Genomic DNA, 24,805 nt, shown 5'->3' on the forward strand with positions numbered 1-24,805 from the left:
TTAACAGTGAATGACATTTCCTCCATGTGAGTAGTTCATTTTTTGAATAATAAGAATTATATTGGGGGTGGTGGGGAACAGTGGCGTAGCGTGGGGGTGCAGGGGGGCCAGCCGCACCGGGCGCAACATCTGGGGGTTAGGGTTAGGGGGTGCAAATCCACGGGTTAGGGGGCGCAAATTACTTGCCTTGCCCTGGGTGCTGACAGCCCACGCTACGCCACTGGGGGGGGGGGGAAGCCACCAGGATTTTAGAGATGCTTAGGTGGGGCATGGCAAAAAAAAAAAAGGTTGGGAACCACTGATCTAGTCCTGTAGCACAGGAATCTCTTTGCCCAACGTGTGGCGTGAACCAAGGACCCCGAGATTAATTGCCTCCTGCTCTACCGACGGAGCTACACCTTTCCACGATGTTTGGCGATGGAGAGAGGTGGTGAGTCTAAACCAGAAGCGGGACTATCCTAGCTCTTGCGCCGCCTCGATGCCTTTGCATAGGATCGCACGCATGAGGAGGAGGAGACCCTCCGGAAGAGCTGCTCCCTTGGGAGGCAGCTTGTAAACAGGATGCTTCCTTATGATGCGCTACTACAGGGGTGGCCAACTCCCAAGTGACTGCGATCTACTCACAGAGTTAAAAACTGGCAGCGATCTACCCTCTTTTGGGGGGGGGGGTTCTTGAGCTTTTTTTAGGAACGAAAGCCGTTTTGGGGGTTTCAGGCTAAAGAGTTGTTGGGCTCTTTTTTTAGGGAGGAGGAAAGCCCTGTTTTGTGGGGGTGCAGGGAGAAAATGATGAGCTATTTTTTAGGCGAGCCAAAGTTGTTGAGCTTCTATGGGGGGAGCCGGTGATCTACCAGTGATCTACCACAGACGTCCTGTGATCTAGCGGTAGATCACGATCTACCTGTTGGACGTGCCTGCGCTACTACAAAGGGGAAAGCCAGGGAACGTCGACGGCTCCGAGGGGGCGGGCGGAACCGAGGGGTGTGGCTTCGGAGGATGGTGCGCCTCGCATCTCGGCCGGGCGCGCCAGAACTTTTCCTCCTGCGCCGTGTGATTTCCTCTCTCTCTCTCTCTCTCCTCCACCCCTTTTCCCCTTCTTTCTTCCTCGACAGCGGGAGCCGCGCAAACTTTTAAAGCCCCCTCCTTTTTTTGGCAAAGGCTTCGGGCAGTGACGACTTTCGGAGGGGTGGCGGCGGCGGCGGCGGCGGATCTCGCTGGTTGACATAGTAACTCCTCTCTCTGCTCGCCTCAGTCGGAGTCTGAGGGGCTGCTCGCTTGCTGCCGCCGCCACCGCTACCTTCATGGACTGCAGCGAGCGACCCCGGCAGCAAAGCGAAGGCGAAGGGCTGCTCGGGGCTTCGCTGCCTCCGCTGGAGCTCCGCCGACCCCGGCTCCTCCTTCGCCATGGGGACACCGCGCTGCCCGTAGCTGCGAGCGGCGGGCGCGCCAAGCAGGCGAGTCTCCTCGGCAGGAACCCCGGGGCCACTTTTTCTCCTTATTTCTGAAGGAAAGGCAACAGCCCCGAGTGCGAGGAGCGCCCCACTCTCTCCCCCTTTGTGTGTGGCAGGTTTTTTTTTTTTGGGGGGGGTGTCATCCTTTAAATAATAATTCGAGGAGAAGGAAACGAGGGGCTTTCTCAGGGACGACGACCCCAACCAAGAGCGGGGTGAAGCAGCAGCAGCAGCAGCGCCATGAGCCAAATTGGCCAGCCGCCCTTCGGGCCGAGCTGCTCTCCGGCGGCGAGCGGGGCGCGGAGGAACGACAGCCGCGACTACCTGCTGATGGACTCGGAGGCGTGTGAGGAGAACTGCACGGCGCCCTACGCTTACTACCCCGCGTGAGTGGCTTTTTCCCGCCAAAGCGAGGGGGTGGGCGCCGCTTTTTGGAGAGGGGTGGGAAGTCAGGCGCGTCTCTCTCCCTCACGACGACGACGGTGTGGGAATGGGGCAGAGAGAAGCCAGCTGCGCTCTCTCTCTCTCTCATTTTCGAAACACAAGAGTTCAAAGCGGGTCGTGTGAAACAGTAGCGGGGCTGCTATGAGGTCGGGCTGACTCGCTTCCCGGATCCAGAGAGCTTCCTTCAGGGAGCTCCTCTTGGCGCGCGGAGCTTTTCCCCTCACGGAGCTGCACCTGTGGCTTCCAGCCTCCCCCGCTGGGAAAGGAGAAAAGCGCGGGAAGACGTGGGAGGCCTGGGGGGGGGGGCGATCCTTATCTAGGGAGCCTTTCCGCCGTGGGGTTTGAAAGAAGCCTAGGAGCCAACTTCTAGGGGGCGAGGCCCCCTTCGTCCCCCGCAATAAAATATCTGAGCCCCCCCCCCAGTTGATGACTATTGCCATTCGAATGGTGTTCCATGTCATGTGACCTTGCAGGGCGGGGCTTACCTGGGGCGCCCCCGCCCTCAATATTTAATTCAAATCGGCACCCGTGGAGGAAAGATAGGGAATAGGTGGCTGGCGCTGGTGGTTTCTCTCGCGCAATGGAGTCTCTGTGTTTTTCCTCTTCCAGAGAGGCATCCCCATGGGTGTAGCCAGGATTTTTGTTGGGGTGGGTGCAGAACGTCAGATTTGTATTGATGTTGATTGGGGGGGGGGCAGCCCCTCTTTCCATCACAGGGTGGTGTGTGAGATTGAGGGTGGCATTAGCTACAGCTAAGAATTAAAGATGTGGGCTGCTCGCTGCCCAGCTCTCTAGGCGTGAGAACTGAGGGAATGATGGGCTGTAGAAGGTAGCCGATGCCATGCCCAAGGGGCAGAGGCAGCCAACCTGTTGTCCACTAGCAGAGGAGAATTTGGGGCACCCCATACATAGGAATGGAGGCCCCTGTGGGCTGGATGTGGCACGGGAAGGGCTCCTGCCTGCCTGGCACCCCAGAACTGGTAGCTGCTGGCTGCTTCCCAGCCCGGTTGAATGAACAGGCAAAGGGAAAACTTACACCAACACATTTATGTACTGTAGTGCCTATTTACAAGCAGAGGAAGCTGCCTTATCCTGCATCTGATCATGGGTTCCACCTGACTCAGTATTGCCTACACTGGCTGGCAGCAGTTGTCCAGGATTTCCCAGCCCTGCGCAGAGATGACGGGGAGCTTTCCCATGCAAAGCATGCACTCTCCCACAGCTCTTCTTTAACACATTAAGATTTGAGGTTCTGAGCGCTGCTGCTGCTTCCATCGAGGTTGGCAACCATTTGAGCCTTCCTGCCCAGGTTTAGGGATGTGTGTCTGCGGGGAGTATTTTGGCGAGGGCTGTAAGTGAGCAGCGTATTTGTGTGGGAAGTGGAATGTGAGGAAGAGAATGTATGCAAAGTGTATGTTGAAGGAGGGAGGTGACACACAGGGATGCAGGTGCTTTCTCTCTTGTGATGAGGAAGCCTGTAGGGTCCTCTAGGTGTTGGCAGGCTCCAACTCCCACCAGGCTCTGCCAGCATGTGCCATGGTCAGGGAGGGTGAGATTTCTGGTGCAGAAACATCTGGAGAGCCACGGGTTCCCCCATCCCTGCTCTGAACAAGGCAGGGTGCATAAAGAAGGCGACAGTTCTTACACAGGACTGACCGTGAGCTTTTTGTTACAGCTACAGGTGTGTTTGGAAGAGGGGGAATAAGGTGAGTGTAGGGAACTCCTATACTATGGCAGGATGTTTGTCAGGGGCTGCTGTCAGAGGGAGTGTGTAGCTACTCTAGAGATCCTATGGTGCATTTCCATTACAGTGGTACTTTGGGTTACAGGTGCTTCAGGTTACAGATGCTTCAGGTTACAGACTCCACTAACCCAGAAATAGTACCTCAGATTAAGAACTTTGCTTCAGGATGAGAACAGAAATTGGGCAGCGGCAGCGGGAGACCCCATTAGCTAAAGTGGTGCCTTAGATTAAGAACAGTTTCAGGTTAAGAACAGACCTCCAGAACGAATTAAGTTCTTAACCCGAGGTACCACTGTACTAGCGTTAAACATCTTGAGGTCCTTTGTAGGCTAGAAAAGATTCCAGTGGAATGAAATGAATAACAGTTTCCTTCTAACTAGGGCAGTTACAAATAAAGGAGGGTGTGTGGGGGTGGGACAGATTTTTCCTCTCTCCTCGTGCATTTTCACATGGAGCGAGACTCCTAATGTCCACAAATGATTGCGAGTACAAACTAAGGGAACAGGATGCAAAGCTGTGAGTTGATCTACCTGCTGCATGCTGGAGGAAGGCTCAGTGGTGTAGCGTGGGTTGTCAGCACCCGGGGCAAGGCAAGTACCAGTAATTTGGACCCCCTGCAGTGAGAGAGAGTGAGTGAGCCAGGTAGGGGCAGAGAGCTGCGAGTGCGAGCACGCCCCCCCAGAAGTTGCGCCCGGTGCGGCCGGCCCCCCCGCACCCCCACGCTACGCCACTGGGAAGGCTGCAAGGCACCAGGAGTGTGTGATTGGGTTGCTTTTTTGCCAGCAGTATGAAGAATTAATGGCTCACAGAGGGGTGGTGAGAGAAGAGACCATCGCTGCTTCGTGGTGACCTGGGGGAAGCCTGCACTTTGGCCAAGGGAAGCTGGAAAAGAGATCTCTCAGCTGGCATTGTGGTCACCCAGATGCCTCTCTGAAACCTCAAACTATCTGCTTTCCCTCCTCCCACCCCATTATTTCTGCTGGTAATGATGCAGAGACCTCTCCCCCCCCCAAGTTGACACTCAGTGGTTTCTTCCAAAGGAAAAAAAAAGTGTGTTGTGGCGGGGGGGGGGGAGCACCACCAGGAAGGTGGAAAAGAAAGGGAGGGTGCCCAGAAGTACCTTTACTGAGAACTTTACTCTCAAGAATACAGTACAGTGGTACCTCAGGTTAAGTACTTAATTCGTTCCGGAGGTGTGTACTTAACCTGAAACTGTTCTTAACCTGAAGCACCACTTTAGCTAATGGGGCCTCCCGCTGCTGCTGCGCCGCTGGAGCACGATTTCTGTTCTCATCCTGAGGTACTTAACCCGAGGTACTATTTCTGGGTTAGTGGAGTCTGTAACCTGAAGCGTATGTAACCTGAAGCGTATGTAACCTGAAGTGTATGTAACCCGAGGTACCACTGTACTGTATTCTTGAGAGGCACTTTTAGGCACAGCCAACCTGAGTCTTTGGCCTCCCACTCTACTGCAGTACACTTGAAAAAGATTTGAAGAACTGACAAATTCTCGCCAGATGCAATGAGTAATACTATCTCCTGCCTACAGCCCAGTGCAGGAAGTGGAGAGGAAAAAGGAAATGATAGATGTAAAAGGGAAAAAAAGAGGCATCTCTTTTCAAGTTGCTGCGTAACGCTAGTCTGTCTTGGACTCGACATATGTGTAGGAAGGCGTTGTGTGTGTGTGTAAATGGAGCAGAAATGTGTATTTTTGGGGGAATGGGGGTGGGGAAGAGAAGGGAACCAAAAGCATCTGTCAGGTAAGTGAATTACGCTTCAGGGAATGTTAATAAGGGTCTGCTGAGAAGGAGAGATGAGCGCTCTCTGGCATGGAATATCTGTGTAGGTCCTTGCCAGAGAGTTCTCATTTCAGCAGACCATTATTAACATCCCCTGAAGCATAATCCAGTTATGTGACAGATGTTTTTGCTCCCTTCCCAACCAACATGTCAACTCTTTCCCCCCATAGGAGTAGGGGCTAACATCAGGAGTCTATGCCACGCATGAATGGGTCACAACCAGTTGTGCATGCCTTGTGAATATAAGGGAAAGTTGGCCACGAACCACTGCCATCTGCAACAGTAATTTTATTTTGCTAATCTACATGGCATATTCCCTCACCCTAGTGTGATGATTTTAGTTGGCTATCCATCCTAACAACACTCTAGTTAGCAAGACATATACACTGGTATTTCCAAACAGAATAATCTCTGCAGAGGTTAAAGACTGCTGACATCAAGCTGTTGCAGACTGCAGCTCAATATGCAAAATTCCTTGGAAATGTTGACACTTAGTTTGGGATTTAGGTCACATCTTCTCACAATTTTTTGTGTGAAACAAACCGAGCACAGCACCTCACTTTTCCACGCCTCCTGAGCTGCCAAACCTGGTACATTCTGGGTTAGCCAGGAAAATCAGATTTCATCAATTTTGCCTCTGGATGAGGAAATCTGAAAGCACATTTCAGTGTAGCCAAATTAGAAATAAATTAATGAAGCTATCTTAAATGGTGCATTTGTGTTTGGTTACCTATTTTTTTTTAAATCCAGAATATATACATTCAAAATAATGCATAGAAATGTATACAGATGTTTAAAAGAATAGAGTTTCTGAGAAATTACATGAACTTTACATGCTGTGCTTCCTGTTTTTCTGTTTCCTGATTTGATGGTGACAACTTTAACTTGTTCATGCATTTGAGAGGTACAGTCATTCCTCCGTGCAGAATAAGAACTGATTACACTATGTAACATGACAAGAATCTGAAACATTCAGTGATGGCTGTAAGAGGCATAGTTTCTTCCTCGCTAATGCTTTCCCTTTGTATCTTAACTACTTAACATGAGTCATTTTGCTATCCACCTCCTCTGATTTATACCACTTAAACTTGCCAAAACCTATTAACACAGCCTGGCACAGAATAGGACTGTTGGTAGGAGGCAGCAGTAATAGGAAAGGATTAAGATTAAGGAGTTCAGTGGCTATAAGTCTACATATTATTATCACTAGTATTCATTTCATTTCTATACTACTTTATATTTTTAAGGGGTGGGACAGGTTGCAGGCTACATAAAAAAAATTCAATAAAACATTTCTGAATAAAGTCAAATATGAAGTATACATTCAAAACAACATAGGTAACAGGAAACTAAAATATTATCTTGAAGATTTCAAAATAAAACTTTGCAAAGGAGGTCAAGTACAGAATACAAATGGCTAAGTTTTTTTTTAACTTAAGCATTTCAAAAGAAAACATGGCTAAAGGAAGTCAAATACAAAATGCACATTTAAAACAGCATAATTAGCAAGAGGATGAAATATTATAAACACTGAATGTATCTGCCGCTGCCAGGCCTGCCAATGGTGGTTTGTGGTGGCTGGTGGCTGTGGAAGCTCAGGCTCAATGACCTGGGTCTTCACTAAGAGACAGCCAAGATGGTCATACATACATACAGTACTTAGCATAAAAGAAACTTGACGAATTTGAAAACAAACTCTTCACAAAAAAATTGGTGCGACTAACAATAAGACACCAACAATAAAAGCAGAATCATAGATTTTCTTCTTCTGTGGCAATCACTCGTAGCTGAGTAAGATTGTCTTCCATAAACACGGTTTTAACAATGAGTCCGTAAGTGACTGTGGAGGCCAATTCTGGATCCACACACCCTTCCACAGTGGGGACATAGGTTTCCGGGCGAGAGTTGATCACGGTGTGGATTTGCCAAGCATGCCTTCCTCCTAGCATGTTTCTCCCTTTATTCCTGAGTTTGAGTGTCTTCAAAGCCCACGACACCTTTGGTAAAGGCTGTTCTCCAACTGGAGTGCTCGCAGGCCAGTGTTTCCCAGTTGTCAGTATTCATACTACATTTTTTAAAGATTTGCCTTGAGACAGTCTTTAAACCTCTTTTGTTGACCACCAGCATTATGCTTTCCATTTTTAAGTTTGGAATAGAGTAGTTGCTTTGGAAAACGATCATCAGGCATCCGCACAACATGACCAGTCCAACAAAGTTGATGTTGAAGAATCATTGCTTCAGCACTGGTGATCTTTGCTTCCTCCAGTACACTGATATTAGTTTGCTGTCTTCCCAAGTGATGTGTAAAATTTTTCAGAGACACCATTGATGGAGTCGAGGAGTTGGAGATGGCATTTATAAGTGGTCCGTGTTTCACAAGCATATAGTAACGTTGGTAGTACAATAGCGTTGTAAGCAAGCATTTTGGTTTCCCTGCAAATGTGCCGGTCCTCAAACACTCTGCACTTCAATCGGGAGAAAGCCGCACTCGCAGAGCTCAGGCGATGTTCGATTTTGGCATCAGTGTTGGCCCTTGTGGAATGATAACTGCCTAGGTAGGAGAAGTGATCAACATTTTCCAATGTTACACCACTGAGTTGGATTCGTGGCGTTGCAGAGGGGTTATTTTGTACTTGTTAGTGCAGCACTTTGGTTTTTTGGATATTGAGTGATAGGCCAAGCTTTTTGTAAGCTTCTGCAAAGATATTTCGGATGGTTTGGAGGTCATCCTCTGAGTGTGCATGCACTACGTTGCCATCAGCATACTGAAGCTCTATGACGGAAGTTACGGTAACCTTACTCTTTGCTTTCAGCCTGCTCAGACTGAAGAGCTTTCCATCTGTTCGATATATGATTTCTACTCTGGTGAGGAGTTTTCCTTCGACAAAGTGTAGGATCATGGCAGTGAAAATAGAATAGAGTTGGGGCAATAACACAACCCTGTTTAACACCTGATCCCACTGTGAATGGTTCACTTTGAGAGCCATTGTTGTGTGTGATTGTTGCATCATATTATTATGGAGGAGCTGAATGATGTCTACAAATTTATCTGGGCAGCCAATTTTCAGAAGGACAGTCCCCAGGGAATTACAGCGTCAAAAGCCTTAGTCAGGTCAATAAACACAATATACAGGGATTGGTTTTGCTCTCTGCATTTTTCTTGAAGCTGCTGCATGGTGAAAATCATGTCCACTGTCCCCCTAGAAGGCCGAAAAGCATTTTGGGATTCAGGAAGGGTCACTTCGGATATTGTTAAGAGACGATTTGCTAAGATCATGATGATCTTTAACATGGACAATAACATAGTCTAAGAGGTGACATGAATTTGACCAATCTGCGGGAGGCAGTGGAAGACAGGAGTGCCTGGCGTGCTCTGGTCCATGGGTTCACGAATAGTTGGACACGACTAAACAACAAGAAGAGGTGACAGTGGTTTGACCAAGGATGCCTTCATGAAGTTTTAAATTTATTTTTCTGTCGAAAGAGTGTGTTGGTAATAACAAGGTTGTGCGCTGCACATATCGTCAAAAGTAAGATTCCGTTCTGGTTGCTGTTGCCAACTCCTTCTTTCCAAATAGTCCCAGGCCACAGATTGAAATCTTGCCCAACTCTTGCATTAAAATCACCCTGGAGGATAATTTTATCTTCCTTAGGCGTCTCAGATAGGACGGTATCCAGCTGAGAGTAAAATTTTTCTTTAATGTCTTCATTGGCATCCAGTGTTGGTGCATAAGCGCTTATAATAGTAGCCTGTTGGTTTTTGGTGAGTTTGTGGAAGGGACCACAAGAGTCTTCTAGACTAACCCCCTGCAATGCAGGAATTTTCTGCCCAATGCGGGGCTCAAACCCACAACCCTGAGATTATTGCAGCAGAGGGTGGTATATAAATCTAATAAATAAAATAAAATAGGCACAGGTAGATGATTCTGCAGGAATAAAAAAGGGTTGGGGTTGGTTGTTTTTTTTGCACTTACTGGAAACAATAAGGTGTAGGCACTTGTCTATCAGACTTATGTCCCACAGTTTGGGAATTGTAGGCAACTGCTATGAAATAAATGGCCTTCAGTAGCCAATAAATTAATTCACCGCAAGGATGTGACTTGAACTCAACATTATCAACTCTCGGGCCACAAGATCACTGTGATTTGTAACACACCTTCTTAGATTGTAAAACTGAGCAAAAGTTGACAGAACACATTTTTTACCAGAGTCCCTAGGTGAGTGCCATTGATCATTGTCTATTGCTAACAGGAGGTTGCTGTGTGCTTGCTTAGAGAAAACCTGAGTCAAAATGACCTGCCTCACTTCATATCCTTTCTTTTTTCCTAATTGGGGAGAACAGGCTTCAAGAGGGAAGAGATCATCCTAGGGCCTGGTTCTCAGAGGCAATATACCTTTAACATCTAGTGAAATTATTATGCCTGTTTTGAAATAAATAATAATAATAATAATAATAATAATAATAATAATAATAATACATTATTTTCAGAGTGAGATGAAAATAAATTTAGGTTTGACCCAAATGCTCATCATTTCTCAGACGCAGAATCTTAACGACTTCTCACCAAAGTTGTCGGAATAATAAAAGTTTGTGGGTGTCGAATGATTAGCACTTTAAATGTGTAAAGCAACCAAGTTAATCAGAAGTAAAAGATTACTGGGTCATTCCTCCACCCCAATTTATCACATGACATACAAATGTACATTTTCTCTCTTCTGCAGACTTCCTACATAACCATATGTTTCCACATAAATCCATTATAGTTTTCTTATTAAGTCTAAAATAACTGCTTATAAGTTTGTGCACATGTCTCAGGCAGAGTTGTGGTTGGGCTCCAGCTCCAGTCACCCCAGACTCACTGGCCATACTGAAAAGTTGCCTCATTCCTTACAGACCACATGTGGCCCTCAAGGTGTTTTTTAGCGGCCCTCGGCAACATCTGAGGCCCTGCCCCCAGCTCTCACTCTGCTGGGGAAGCGAGGCACTGGACTTTGGGAAGGAATGTGTGAGGACTCTGACAGGGTCCTAGAGTTCTCTTTCCTTCTTCCCAAAGCCTAATTAGCACATTCCCAGCTTTGGGGAAAAGGTTGGAGGGTTTGAGGACCTTGCCAGAGTCTTGCATCTCCTTCCCAAAGCCCAGCTCCTCATTTAGATGGATTTTGACTACCAAATGACCCTAAAATAATATTACTTAAGCATAGAACATATCTGCTGCTGTTGCTGCCAATCCTGTTAATGGGACAATTATTTAGTTACACAACCCTTTGGAGGGATCAAGGGAAAAACTTTATCACCTGTACATTTATTTACCATTAGCACTTCTATTAAGCTGTCTTAAGACTTCCCTAGTTAACACCAGAAAGTCACAGACATGTGTCCCAGTAAATATACAGTAGCCTGCAGTTCTGCAAGACAAAAATGTTTCTGGCTGCCACACAGCACACACAAACACTGTTTGCACAATCCAAGGATTGTCAAAATGCGCAAAGATGGAATCCCCATTCAAGTGCAGCTTTTCCCATTTTCAAACTTACCATATTTTGCGCTCTATAAGACGCACCAGACCACAAGACGCACCTAGTTTTGGAAGGAGGAAAACAAGAAAAAAAACATTCTGACTCTCAGAAGCCAGAACAGCAAGAGGGATCACTGCGTAGTGAAAGCAGCATTCTGGCTTCTGTGATAGCTGCACAGCCTGCATTTTAGGAGGGAAAAAGTGAGCCTTATAGAGCAAAAAATACGGTAAGTTCCTGGCTACATTCACCTTTACAGACACTTCTACACTGCAGCTTCATTCTGCAATGAATGATAAACAGGGTGCTGTTTGCCTGCAAAACATACTTCCAGTGCCCCAGGCACTGGGGAGGGAGGATGAAAGGATTTGAGGGTGAAGTAGTAATTAGAGGAGGGTAAATCCCGAGGCTTTCTTATACAAATGTGTTTCCTTTATATCTTGTTAAACTAAGATTAAATTCCTTTTTATTTAAGAGCCCAGAGAGCCAGCTGGCCTTTGTATTTAATTACGCCCACCAAGCATACAATTTTACCTGTGTTTGCAGACTGCAATTCTATGCTTTATTAAGGCCAAACATATATAATCCCTTGATGGCAACCTGGTGAATGGTGGTACTTTTTAATACTGCATGAAACTAGAAAGTGGAGAAATTCAAATTCATACAAATGGAACAGTCCCTGAAGAGGAATAACAGCTAGGATGCATAGGTAGCAAATGAGTTGGGCCAAATGTCCCAGTTGTAATAAATGTGCCATTTTTGCTAAGTTTTCCGGCGCGATACCATGAAACCTAGATTACGCTTGCAATGTCATGCATACTTACATAGGTAAAGGTAAAGGGACCCCTGACCATTAGGTCCAGTTGCGGCGCTCATCTCGCTTTATTGGCCGAGGGAGCCGGCGTACAGCTTCTGGGTCATGTGGCCAGCATGACTAAGCCACTTCTGGTGAACCAGAGCAGCTCACAGAAACGCCGTTTATCTTCCCGCTGGAGCGGTACCTATTTATCTACTTGCACTTTTTGGCATGCTTTTGTACTGCTAGGTTGGCAGGAGCTGGGACCGAGCAACGGGAGCTCACCCCGTCGCGGGGATTTGAACCGCCGACCTTCTGATCGGCAAGCCCAAGAGGCTCAGTGGTTTAGACCACTGCGCCACTGGTTCTTTAAATCCAGGGCAGTGTTATACTGTAGCCAGCCTCCACATTACAGAGGGCTGCTTACGATTATGGAGAGCACCATGTGCGGAAAGGAGCTCTGTAGAGATTGCTGCATGGCAAGAGGTTATGTGATTGCCTTTTCAGGAGGGATGAAGTGTTGCTTTGGCACTTGAAAAAAATTCGTTGTGTGGAATTGAACAGAGTCAGTTCCAGAGAAGAGAAGGGCCATAGACCATTGGGAGAACATATGCTATGCACCTTCGCCCCCAAAAACAACTGGACAGGAAGGTGCACATTCTAGTGGTCACCAACCTTTACAGAAGCATCTTCCTTTCTAAAATCTTAAGTGCCAATCTTAAATGTTGGGGAGGACCTCGTACACAGAAGTTCCCAGGTTCACATCCCAAGATCACCAGGAAATACCTTCTGTCTGGAACCCCGGAGAGCCGCTGCATAAGACTCTTAATCTCAGGGTGATGGTGGTTTGAGCCCCACCTTGGGCAAAAGATTCCTGCATCTCAGGGGGTTGCATTAGACCCCCTCGTGGTCTCTTCCAACTCTATAGTTCTGTGATTCGATGTTGTGTACAGAATTAGACAGTGCTTTGCTAGATGAGCCAATGGTTCCTGTGAGTCCTTCTCCGGCTGCTTTTTAGAAGACCGTATTGCTGAATGAGCGGCACATTGCAGCAATTCACATCCAGTGAAGCTAGGAAACACAGCAAAGGCATTGTGCCTGATTTAGCAAACAAACCCACGTAGAAAACACACCCTTCCAAAAAACTTTATGAAAGAAAATGAAGCTACCCTAGTGACAGGGGTGCAAATGGAGCAGATTGGCTCCATTTGTGATGCCATATAGAGCTATCCAGGGGCTGCCAGAGACATCTGCACATCCATAATGAGAGAGAAAAATGGTGATGTACCCTAATCAGCTGTTTGGAGTCAGGGAGGTTGTTTGCAGCCACACCCACGTTCCAGCAGGTGATCAGAGCTGTTAGCATTTGCAGCTTTGCCATCTGTTTAATGCTGAGGCTCAGCTTTAATCTTGGTGCTTTGGTTTTCTTTCAAAAAGAAAAGAAAAAAATAGAATGGATGCTGTAATTTATGGTAACAGCACAGATGAGTGCATTCTGCAATCACGTTCAGCCACAACATAAAATTTGTTGGGGGAAAAAAGCTTCCCATTAACTCTGCCATTCTTACAGCTAATTCAAAATAAGCCATGCTAAAAGGTGGGATCCATGAATGCTACAGTCGCTGCAGTCAAAGATACTGAAATCTTTCATTCCGAGAAATAAATTTTCATTTGCTGTTGGGATTTGTTTTCAGCATATAGAGGCTAAATTCTCATGTCAATAAACCATATTTTAGTATAGCTTTGCTCAGCTCAGTTTTGGACTGAGCGGATGGGACCAATGGTGGATCCAGTGGTCAAGAAGGCGGTTTCTGCACATGCTGTGTAGAGGGTTTGGAGATTCCGTACAACCGAGTTGAAACGACTCTCCCCCACGACGTACGTCAGAATCCATCGAGGCTGTCTTCCAACGGTGATTAATGACCTAAGCCTTTAATGAAGCTTCAGGCACGTTCTCTCATTACGCAGAGTACCCAAACAGCAGAAGAGCGAGAAATATATGCTACATCGCTAGGTTTATTTCTATCTATGCAGGACAGAAAAGAATAGACACCTGCTCTCTGAGAGAGTCAGTGAACAACTGGGAGAAAGAAACAGGAAACCAGTAACATCAACATCCGTCTCTCGTGAGACTTCCAGCAGTCTGGAATGTAAACAGAGTCTTGTGACTCCAAAAACTGCACAGTGGCATAACATAAATCTAACAGAGGAAAGTGATGAGCAGATGGGGTCTGTCAACCTGGGAAGGTAGTCCATCTAGCAGAAGCAAAACTCTGACCCTAAACCTCCGCTGCTTTGTGAGATATCTTAAGGAGAAGAAAAAGCTCAGGAATAAACCCTAGACAAATCTGGCGTAGAATCCCTAAGATGGTTGGATGCCTGCATGCCTCCTTTTGGCAACTCCTGCAGCCAAGCTGGTGCCAAACATGTTGCTCTGCTTTCCTTTGGACCACATCAGCGAGGCCGAGAGGGAGGTTTTGTTGTCTGGGCAGTTCAGGACCTCCAAACACACTGCCCAGGCTTGCGCCCGGGTGTATGTGTGCGTCACTTTGGTGCTGCTAACACTGCGGTTTGACTTCACCCTTGGAAGCATACGCCATTGTCTCTCAAGACAGATGGATGCCAGCAACAACAATTCCCATCATTCACTGTTGTCTGCTATGACAATTCAAAGAATTAGCCTAGTTTGCAATACAAAACAATCAGAGTACAGAGTTCCTTCAAACAGGAACCATCTTTACGCTGCAATCCTATATTCATTCATTCATTCATTCATTCATTCAATGTCCATCAGTCTCAATGTTTAACTTTGGCTGGATCGTGACATGTCAGCACCAGCCCTCTATTTATTGCAATTAACAAATCAGGAGAGAGAAGTGCCACCTCTGTCTTTCTTTAAATAATTCCATAAATTGTCTTTATTTTCTTATTCCATTTCTTTTTCATTTTCTTGCCAAACAGAAGCTTCAATTCATATAGGAAAATAAGTAAAGGTCCCAGCTGAGGTTGGTTTAACATTTTTTATTTTAACACTTTGGCTTCTACAGTAGTACAGCTGAGGTTTCAAATGAATGCTTGGAGCCAAGGTGATACAAAAATTAGCAGAAAAATGTAAACAGAAAGATGTAAACAATCCAGTAGTTATTTTGATGATGAAAACTGCCTGCCATACAATCCCAGTATCCTCTCTCAGCTCATCATTTCACTAAATTGCATAAATTCCAAGGACTAGAAAAACCTGTAAGTGACTTACTGGCCAACAGCTGTATTATATTATCTTCCAGTACTGAAATTACACCATAGCCTCAGTTGGGAATGAAATAAATATCTCTCTCTCTCTCTCTCTCTCTCTCTCTCTCTCTCTCTCTCTCTCTCTCTCTCTCTCTCTCTCTCTCTCTCTCTCCGTAATGGGGCAATTCCATAGGATAATGATTGCTAACATATCTAATGGATATGTGTGCAGATAATCCCAAACTAATGGGTAGGACTTTGCCATGGAACAGATGCTCAAAAACTCCACAATAATCCCACACCATTGGCTGATTGCAGATTTTTGCAGCACTAAGCACTATATGCTCTTAGGAGTATATTCAGCCACCCTGTTCTAGTTTATGGTATAGTTTGAGAACTGTTTTACCATGTGCTGGAAGTCGTTTGTCCAGAAAGCCTTTCAAGTGAAGCTTTGAACCCAGATCTCAATAGTCCAACCTCCCACACTGCAGGTTTTACCCCTCAATAGCCATTGGTCTGCCTAGAGCAGAAATAGCCAAAATGGTGTCCTGCAGATGTTGTTAGACTATGACTCCCATCATCTGTTGTCCATGTAAGATGAGGTTGATGGGAGTTGTAGTCCCAACAATATCTGGAGGGCACAGCAAACCTCGTCAGGAGGATCTCTCAACAAACTGAGTGGCCTTGGGCATCTCGCTGTTTCTCCACCTGACATAACTCACACAAAGGTTGCTGTGAGAACTAAGCTGGTACCTATCAGCACCAACAATACTAGGCTATGTGACCAATAGTCCTCATAAAAGGCATCTTTTTGGTTCATCGACAACTCCAGACGTCCCATCCCTCCTTAGAGCTGCACCTTCATTACCTGTGCTAGTAGTATGCCTATCCAAGTGCTGTCAAGAAAGGGGCAGAAGGCTTAGTGCTCCCTGGAGTTCCTAAGTTATGTATGTAAGTGTCAGGAATGGATCCAGCTATTAATCCGAAACTTTGCTAAGTGCCACCTTACAGGTTCATGTTATTCTTAACATGGAAACTACCTGAAACCTGCTTGTGAAATACCTAAGAGAGTGAGAAAATGGTCAAGATTGGAGTATTTAGCTATATGGGATAGCTGTTTCTCTTTGTCTTCTTTACCTATAAAACAAGCCCTCAATTGTATATTACAATATAAGGAGGAGATCGATAGTTAATCAAAAAAATGCTGCAATACTTTGAATCTCAGATATTTCGAAAGCGTGTTGCTAATTGCAGTTACATTCTCTGAATAGTGCCCTGCTAAACTCTGTGGAACATTAATTCACAAATGGTTTATAGCACAACTTGAAAAACTTGTCTGGAGCAACAGTAATTTGTAGTCATATTTCTGCATGGCTGACTTTCATTTCCTCATAAATGCTAAAATAATGAATCAACTTTGAGCAGAAAATGTAATTAGCTTGTTCAGAAAATATGGCCAGTGTTCCTTTTCAGTTATCATACAGTGGCCTCTCCCCCCCTCACCCCTCTGTCTCTGTATATTTTGCTTGACATTTTCACTCAAGCCTGCAATACTTGAATCTTGCACAGACCCCATTCATTTCGAAAGGATTTGGTGCAGGAGACCTTATTGAAAGAGCATGCCCGAGATAATAATTCTTCAGGGAGCTGGGTGCTGATGCTGGCTTTCGGTGTCGCAAGTTGTTTGTGTGACCATCCACCCTAATAGAATTTAATAAATCTGGCAAGGCCATTATGGCAAATTTAGCAAGCCTGTTAGAGGAGTTTTTAATAGTTTTACACAGTAATTGTAATGAACGATGAAATGATACGTTACAATAAACCCTGCTTATTGTAATGCGTATCCATAGTTCTCATTACTGTATTTCATGTCTGGCTAAGGGGAATGGCTGCAAAGGAGGAATATAAGAGTAATACTGCAGTTTTCCAGTAGTGCCAGGCAGAGGCTGTTGGTTGCCTTCAGTGTCTATTGTGCAGAGTTATGCTTCCTCTTGTACTTTTCAAACTCTTCTGTAGACAAGAGCATTTTGGCAGCTGAATGTTCTAATACAGGTGAGAACCAGTGCAGTGCTGTGAGGGGTTTGGACTAGGGACTCAGCTACATTAGTAAAAAAACCCAGCGTTTTAAATGCATCATACACTTGCAACACCAGAAGACACTGTAGAGCACAAAACTTTTCTATGCAATTTTACATACCGTTCCCCCCCTTTTGCTATAACAATTGAATTTATGACTTATTTATAGCACACACACCCCCCGGTGTAGATCCACCATAGGATCTGGGAGACCAGGGTTCAAATATACACAGGATGGTTAGAGCATGGTACTGATAAGATCAAGGTTGCAGGTACAATCCCCGTATGGGGCAGCTGCGTATTCCTGCATTGCAGATAGTTGAACTAGATGATCTTCAGGGTCCCTTCCAACTTGACAGTTCTCCCATTCTATGCATAACACTTACTGGGTGACCTTAGACTGGCTTGCCACTTTCTCTAAGCCCAACCTCCCTCACAGGGTTGTCAAGATGAAATGGTAGCTGTGAAGAACCATGTACACTACCTTGAGCTCCTTGGAGGAAAAGTGGGATATAAAAAATTACTAAATATCAACATTTGCTAAAATCCTGCACTGCTGTTAAAGGCGCACTCCCATTGTGATTGGCTCTCAACCTCCTGCCCTTTACATTTCAGTACCTTTTCCTCCCTCTCTGCTCTTGCGGATGCACTCTATAAGCTGCCAAGCCTTGCAGTTAGCTTCCCCCGATCTGCAAATGCTTGCATGCTGTTTTCTCAGTGAGGTTCCTGCTGCTGAGCATCTGCTTGCTATTAATGCCACAGCACTGATCGCTTGTTCCATCACTAGTGGAAGCAGTGATGGAGAGCACTTTCCACTGCATTATTCTAGATTGCTGACTGAGGCATTCTGTTCTTTCCCCAGTACAGTATATGCATTTCTTGAGTTTTCTGAACTAGTTTCAATAACATTGCTTTCCCCACCCCCCTACCCCTAAGTGTTTTTAATTGTTCTTTCATCTCTTTCAAACAGCATTCTAAAACTAGTTTGGGGGGGGGGGAATGTGTTCACAGGGTAAAAACATTTCCAGAAACGTTCCAGTCTGTGGAACAAGTCTTTAGAGACCTCATCAGAAAACTGTTTGTGGCATTGTTAAAACGAACAGTTTCAGTTGTAAAGAAGGAAAACATGGATGTTAGGAAAAAAAACCTGTTACAACAAAATATTATGAGCAGTGATCCATATACCTTTCTTGCAATATTCAGTGCTGGATAAGAATCCCATGCACTTAATCATTGAAAGTCTAGGATTTGGCAGCCTTTCTGAAGCTAAGCAGACTCGAGACTCTGAAGTGCCTGAATGGAAAACAATGCACACGGCCTTTCCTTCCTTGAAAGAAACCTGTCTCGCTGCCAAAGGATAAATTTACAAAGAGCAGGTTCATAAAGGAGAAGATGGTCCCTTGTTTGGAGCTTTACAGGTTAAAACCAATGTTTTCGGTTGTGATGATACTTAATCTAGTGATGATCTTTTAACACTGGGGATTGGAAATATGACTTAACAAGGGTGAGTAGTGATTAACAGCCAAGCACTTGTGCTTGGAACTTACTGCAGTCTTCAAAGAGTCTTTGCAAGTATCACCACATAAAGTACATTCTAGTAATCTCACCATGACGCCACCAAGCTGTGGGATATCCAGCTTCATATAACCAACATGCTTAAGTCTAATTAGTGCATGAAGGGGTTAATGCCATAGAGTATGCTGGCCTGCTAGGCTTAGCTAGGCTACTCCCCCTCACCTTGGGAGGAAGGCAATCAAGGCCTTTGTTCACCTCAGTCTACCAGAGAAGCTCAGCACGTGAAGAGGCTAAGCTGCTTGCTGCAATTTAGCCACATGGCTCTAACAAGCCTTTCTTCTGTTCCTATACCAATAATTTAGGAACTTTCATCACTGTAACTAAGCCAGGTTTCACTGCCTGTGTGCTCTGATGGCTATATGGAAAGTTACTGGTACTTATTTATTATTTGTTAAATTTGTATGGTGCCCTTCATCCATAGATTTCACAAGATAAAAATGCAAAACAAAAAACAAAAAATACATAATAAAAACAGGAACAAAAGCAAAACAGTGACTCCCCCCCAGGAAATGCACATGAACTGGACACTTGAAGAGTTTGTAAGTAAAGCTATTTTTAACTTACCAAATATGTGTCTTTTTCTATGCTAAGGGAAGTGGGGAACCTTGGAAGGAACTTAGAAGAGCAGATTTTAAAGGTCTAACAGTCTATATTTCCATGCTTTACTTTGCTGCATGTTTGTGATTTTGTGACTCTCACCAAAGAGTACTTGCCCCAAACTTGAATTCTGGCTTCCAGGAATTCATCTTTTATATATCTATTTTTTTCCCTTGCCACCAACATGCCATAGACAGCTATACTGTATCAAGGTTAAAGTTGGAAATATGGACGTGGTAGCCACATCATAGGATCGTTTCTTGCTACTTAGATCTCCCAATGCTTTTAGAGCAGAACAGGTCTGGCATAAACTGCAAGTGTTCTTCCATTGCTTTTGTATCAGAAAGGTCCACATAAAACTTTAGAAACCACATTTTACACTGTAGTCCTGCCGTCACAATGAACTGGAAGGGTTTTTATTTATTTGTTTTAATTGCTCGTAAAATCAGTTTCCACTGTCCCTGCAGAAAACACTGCTTTGGTCATTTCGAAAATAAGTCATGCCTTGTAATGCAGTGTGCACATTAGAATAGTATTGCTTAAACCAATAAAGTTCATTTTTGTTCCTACTTATGCAAACTTTGGCATTTTGAGTATGATAATTGCATTAGTCTGGCGACAGGGAAGCAAGAAACAGGGGCTAATGACTCCTGAGGAGCTTCATTTTTTCCCCTTTCCAGGCAAGTCCACAACCTATTGGTCCCTGAGCTCTTGGTTCTTATGAGTATGTGATCTGATTCATATCAAATTGATTATAGTTAATGGTTTGGAAATTGTGGGATGTGGGTTTTGACTTGTTGCTTATATTTCTGCACTCCAGGAACAGTGCCATCCTAATCATGATTTATTCTTATTGAACAGGGATAGGATTGCACGTAAATTCCACTTGCCCCATCAGAGTTCAAGGGTAAACCAGGCATAGAGAACCCATGGTGGTAGCAGATTCCATAGTTTAACTGTGTGATGTATGAGTAATTACTTCCTTTTGTCCGTTCTGGATAGTCCATCGTTCAGGTTCATTGGTAGCTCTTGAGTTCTAGTATTATGAGAGACACAGGTGGCGCTGTGGTCTAAACCCCTGAGCCTCTTGGGCTTGCCAATCGGAAGGTCGGTGGTTTGAATCAGTGTGATGGGGTGAGCTCCCGTTGCTCTGTACCAGCTTTTGCCAGCCTATCAGTTCAAAAGCATGGCAGTGTGAGTAGATAAATAGGTACTGCTGTGGCAGGAAGGTAAACAGTGTTTCTGTGCACTCTGGTTTCCGTCACGGTGTCCTGTTGCACCAGAAGTGGTTTAGTCATACTGGCCACATGACCTGGAAAACTGTCTGTGGACAAACGCCGGCTCCCTTGGCCTGAAAGTGAGATGAGCGCCACACCCCATAGTTGTCTTTGACTGGGCTTAACCGTCCAGGGGTCCTTTACCTTACCTTTTACCTTAATATTATGAGAAGAATTTCTCTTTCTTCAGTTTCTCCACACTAGGCTTATGACAAGTCCTGTGTTCTCTTTGAGGTTGTTCTTGCCCCTGGTGGGTTGGAAGACATTATTTAAATATTTTAAAAATAATTTTATAAGTTGTGTGTCCTTGTTTTCACAACTGGATCCTTTTACATGGGGTTTTTTTGTATTTCAAGCACTGTGAATTTCTGCTATTTTTATTGATTATTGTTTAGCAATTATTTATTGTAATTGTTAAGTGTAAACTGTTTAGTTATTATTTGATTATATTTAATTTTACTGTTTACTAATATATTCTAATGGGTTATTGAATATTCTTTATTTGAAATAAGCTGTTTATTTTAAAGATATGTTTTTCTTATGACTTTTTTTTTGGTATTGGATCTGATTGTTATTAGGTGTGTGATCCTTGTGGTCTGTTTTTTTTTTCCAGCTTGCAAACCACCTTGTATAAAGGCAGTATACAAAATAAAAGTGAAATGAAATGAAGACACATTTGTGTCAATCCCAGCAACATGGACTTCTTAGATTTCTCCATGGATTTATATGGACATTCTCAATTCCATCCCTGGAGACATTTAGAAATAGTGAACCAGGAAGTGACCTAGCCAGACCATGGTTCTTTCTAACATGCATGCTTACAAAGTTATGGGTTTATGACTGTTTCTGCGCCTTTCTCTTCCAGCCACTCCAGCCCAATCCCACCCAGTTATCATTCCTCTCTGCAGGTTTTTCAGTATTCTGTGCGTTGAGTTCTTATCAAGATGTTTTTGGGGGCTATTGTCCATTGAATTATTTATTGCAGGTTTTTTTGAATTTGTGGTGTACTTTGCAGATCTCTCTCTCTCTCTGTCTGCCTCTATCTCTGTCTCTCCCCCTCTCTCTGTCTCTCTCTCGTGTGTGTGTGTGTGTGTGTGTGTGTGTGGTAGCTTTGGCACTAACACATGAAGATTCAAAGTGGTATTATACACCCACCCACCCACCAAAAAATTAAATTGTGCCCCCCCCCCCCAAATTAAATAAGAGATTACTTGATCCTGATGCAAATAGAGAGAATGAATGTTCAAGCTGCTTGCCTTATGCTAAGACATTTCTACAAGATAAGGTAGCATGTTCTCCAAGACAGCTTCATTTGTAGTTTTCTTCCTGTCCAGAGTCCAGCAAAAGGCAAACCCGGTTTGGCATCATATGCTCACCTGTCCTGGACCTTTGCTTGTCCTGTTAAATCTCCACCACTCCCTGTCGTCTTCCGCCTACTCAAGCAATTGTTCTGCCACAAAAGCTGTGTGTATACCTAAGCGCATTCACTTCAGGCTTGCTACAATCTGACCTTCTTCCCATAGCAAAAATTTCCTTCTATGGCTATTGGTTGCTCAACTGGGTGTTTGCCAGTTTTCAAGCTGGCTACACTGTTTGGACCTCTCAGTTACACTTCACCGCAGCTCATTTTGCCTGCTCTTAAATGTGAGAAAAAATTGAAAATCAAACAATTTTATCAAGTTGATGTATAGATAGGTAGATATGAAGAAGGATAGAAAACTCAATTTCTTGTGGTTTTCTGGAATAAGCTTAAGCATTTCTGGGGCGAGAACATGCCACGACATTTCCCCGCCCTTTGGATCCCTGCTGCATGGAGTTAAGAAGCCTGCAGCCAAATATTTTGGCTGGTTATTTGAAAACTATATGTGAACTTCAGCTTTTCTCACATCTGCGGTTCCAACTGCACCTCTCTGTGTCCATTTTCGCTCTCAGTTTTCCTTCCCCTCTTAGGGACAAAGTACATGTTATGTGAGAAGTGATAATATACATTTAGCAAAAAGTGGGGGGGGGGGGGGTTGGCTTCTGTTCCCACATATTTTCCCCAACGGCTTTGCCCTAAATGTATGTTTTTCCTCTTTCCTCTTTCCCTGTGGGGAAAGGGTTAAAACAAGGATAGGGAACCTCAAGATCTGGCTGGACTCCAGCTTCCACCAGCCCCAGTCATCCTAGCCAATGGCTATGGAAAATGGTGTACAACTGGAGGAACAAAGATTCTCCACTCCTGGGTCTCACTCCCCATCCAAGTCCGGCACTAGTGGTCTATGTGATTGGACACCTGCTAAGACCAGCCTTGGCAGGTCACCTACTGTCAGTCAGAGCTTCCTGAGTCATTTTGGAGGCATGTGGAAGCAAGGAGGCTCCCCAAAGCACACACCTTATCAGGGACAACTCCTTGCCCTTCTCTCAGGCTCTAGGTCCTGAGTCCAGGCTCTAGGTCCAAAGCCTAGCATGTAAGGGATGAAGTCCTGTACTTCTCTAAAGCTTAGGAAAATATCACTGTGCTTCTTTCTGATATTAGAGGCACACGGAAGCCCAACTGGGTAGTCTCCTGTCCTGGGTTGCATAGCAAGCACAGAGCATTGTTTGCCAGTTCAGACAAGACAGCAAACCCCATGGTCTGGTGAATGAGCAGTGGGGAGCCTCAACACGTAGATTCACCTCTCTCCTTGTATGCAGTCTGTGGCTCCTCACAGTTTGTTCCTGACATCTGATATATGAAACATCTCACAATTCTCTCTCCAGGGTCAAGTCCTGGGAAACCCAAGCCTTCCAGGTTTCAGCAGAAGCTGAAAGATGGGAAATGCAGGGCAGAAGTCCTCCTTCACTCAGCACATAATTAAACTGGAATTTGCTGCTACGGGATATGGCGATGACCAATAACACAGATGCTTTTAAAAGGGAGTTGGGCAAATTCTATTTTGTTTACTGAAATATGTTTAACCTGCACTTTCAATAAAAGTATATTAAGGCAGTATACAGCATGCAACATTATGAGTAAAAACACCTGTAGAAACATCAGTAAAACCTCTGTAGTTCGCTAGTTCAGTTGCTAGCAGGCTAGTCTATTTTCCATCTTAAGATGGTGTGTGAACATTGAGGAAACACAGCAAGCTGTTGATGCAGGAAGAGACAAAACTTGCTCCCTTGCCTGCTTGGCTCTGTAACTCAGTGAGGTTGCTTCATGGAGGTGCTTCATGTAGATCATGTGGGAAAGATAGTAGAGGTGGGAGGCTGAAGCCTCCTCTTCTCATAATCTCCTCCCTCATCTGAAACAGCTGGGAGGCAGGGGAAATGGGGGACGGCAGGAATGCCTGAAGGTTCCACACCTGTGCTCTGCACAATTGTACTGTAAGATTAAAGCTCAACACAAACGTGAACAAAGGTGGCAAACGAGACAGTAATGTGGTGGGTAAAATCAATTCTGACTAAGGTTGAAGACAGCCTTTGAGGCATGGCAAGCTCATAACTGTGTAAGCAGGCTGTTCAGCTTATAAACAGCAACTTGCAGAACAGACAAATGGTAGTTCAAGCTATGAGGATCAGTGCGATAGACATTTGACTTGCGGTAAGCGGCAACTGTTGATAAATTTGTGGTGTAAATGTCAGCAACCCAGGGCTTCGAGAAATTTGGGCAGCCTGATCATTAAGAAAGTAAAAGGCCTCTCCTCCTTTTTATTGGCACTTGTGTCAGATTCAGATGATCAAAGGCTACACAGATCACTGCAGAATGTGTAATGCACGGCTACAGAACCAAATAATTCAACACTAATGACGAAAACAGCATCCTAGCTACACAGGGGAGAGTTGCAGTGATTGAGATACAGGAGACTGCAGAACCGGGGAAAGGCATGGACTGCATTCACTACTTGTTTATATATTAGATATAAAAGAAATAAACTCCTCGACAGTGGCCTTGTTCACATATTACGCTTTTCATGGAAATTGGTACCCCCTGTGATTTAGCTCTACCTTGCAACCATAATACCAGCATAACTCAATGTGTTATTTGCTGACATCAAAAGTTTCCTTGTCCCCACCAGTGACTGCCAATGACTCAGTGGCTTGCTTTGTTTGTTTTTCTCAGAGGGTTGGATCCATCTTCATTTTCACCCTTCCACCTTTCTCCTTACCTAATATAGATAATTCCTTTTGTTGTGGAGAGGTTAGAAGCAAGGCAGCAGCAAAACACTTGAATATACATAACTGGGCAGAAACATAGATCGATATATTTAATATTGACCGTAATAGTTTCTCTTTGGAGGCTGTGATGACTTCAGCCATTTTCTTTATTCAGTCACATTCAG

At 44.8% G+C, this 24,805-nt stretch overlaps 1 protein-coding gene across 1 annotated transcript in view; it reads left to right on the forward strand.

Annotated features, from left to right (window-relative positions):
• The first annotated feature begins 1,020 nt into the window (after positions 1 to 1,020).
• Positions 1,021 to 24,805, forward strand: part of TRPC6 (transient receptor potential cation channel subfamily C member 6) — a 75,536-nt gene continuing 51,751 nt past the window's right edge. Inside the window, exon 1 of the mRNA XM_081909666.1 lies at positions 1,021 to 1,834. Coding sequence (XP_081765792.1) covers positions 1,689 to 1,834 — 146 coding nt within the window. The 5' untranslated portion in view covers positions 1,021 to 1,688. The remainder of the gene's footprint in view (positions 1,835 to 24,805) is intronic.

The sequence above is a fragment of the Podarcis melisellensis genome (assembly GCF_964234715.1).
Source record: "Podarcis melisellensis genome assembly, chromosome: 4".
NCBI lineage: Eukaryota > Metazoa > Chordata > Lepidosauria > Squamata > Lacertidae > Podarcis > Podarcis melisellensis.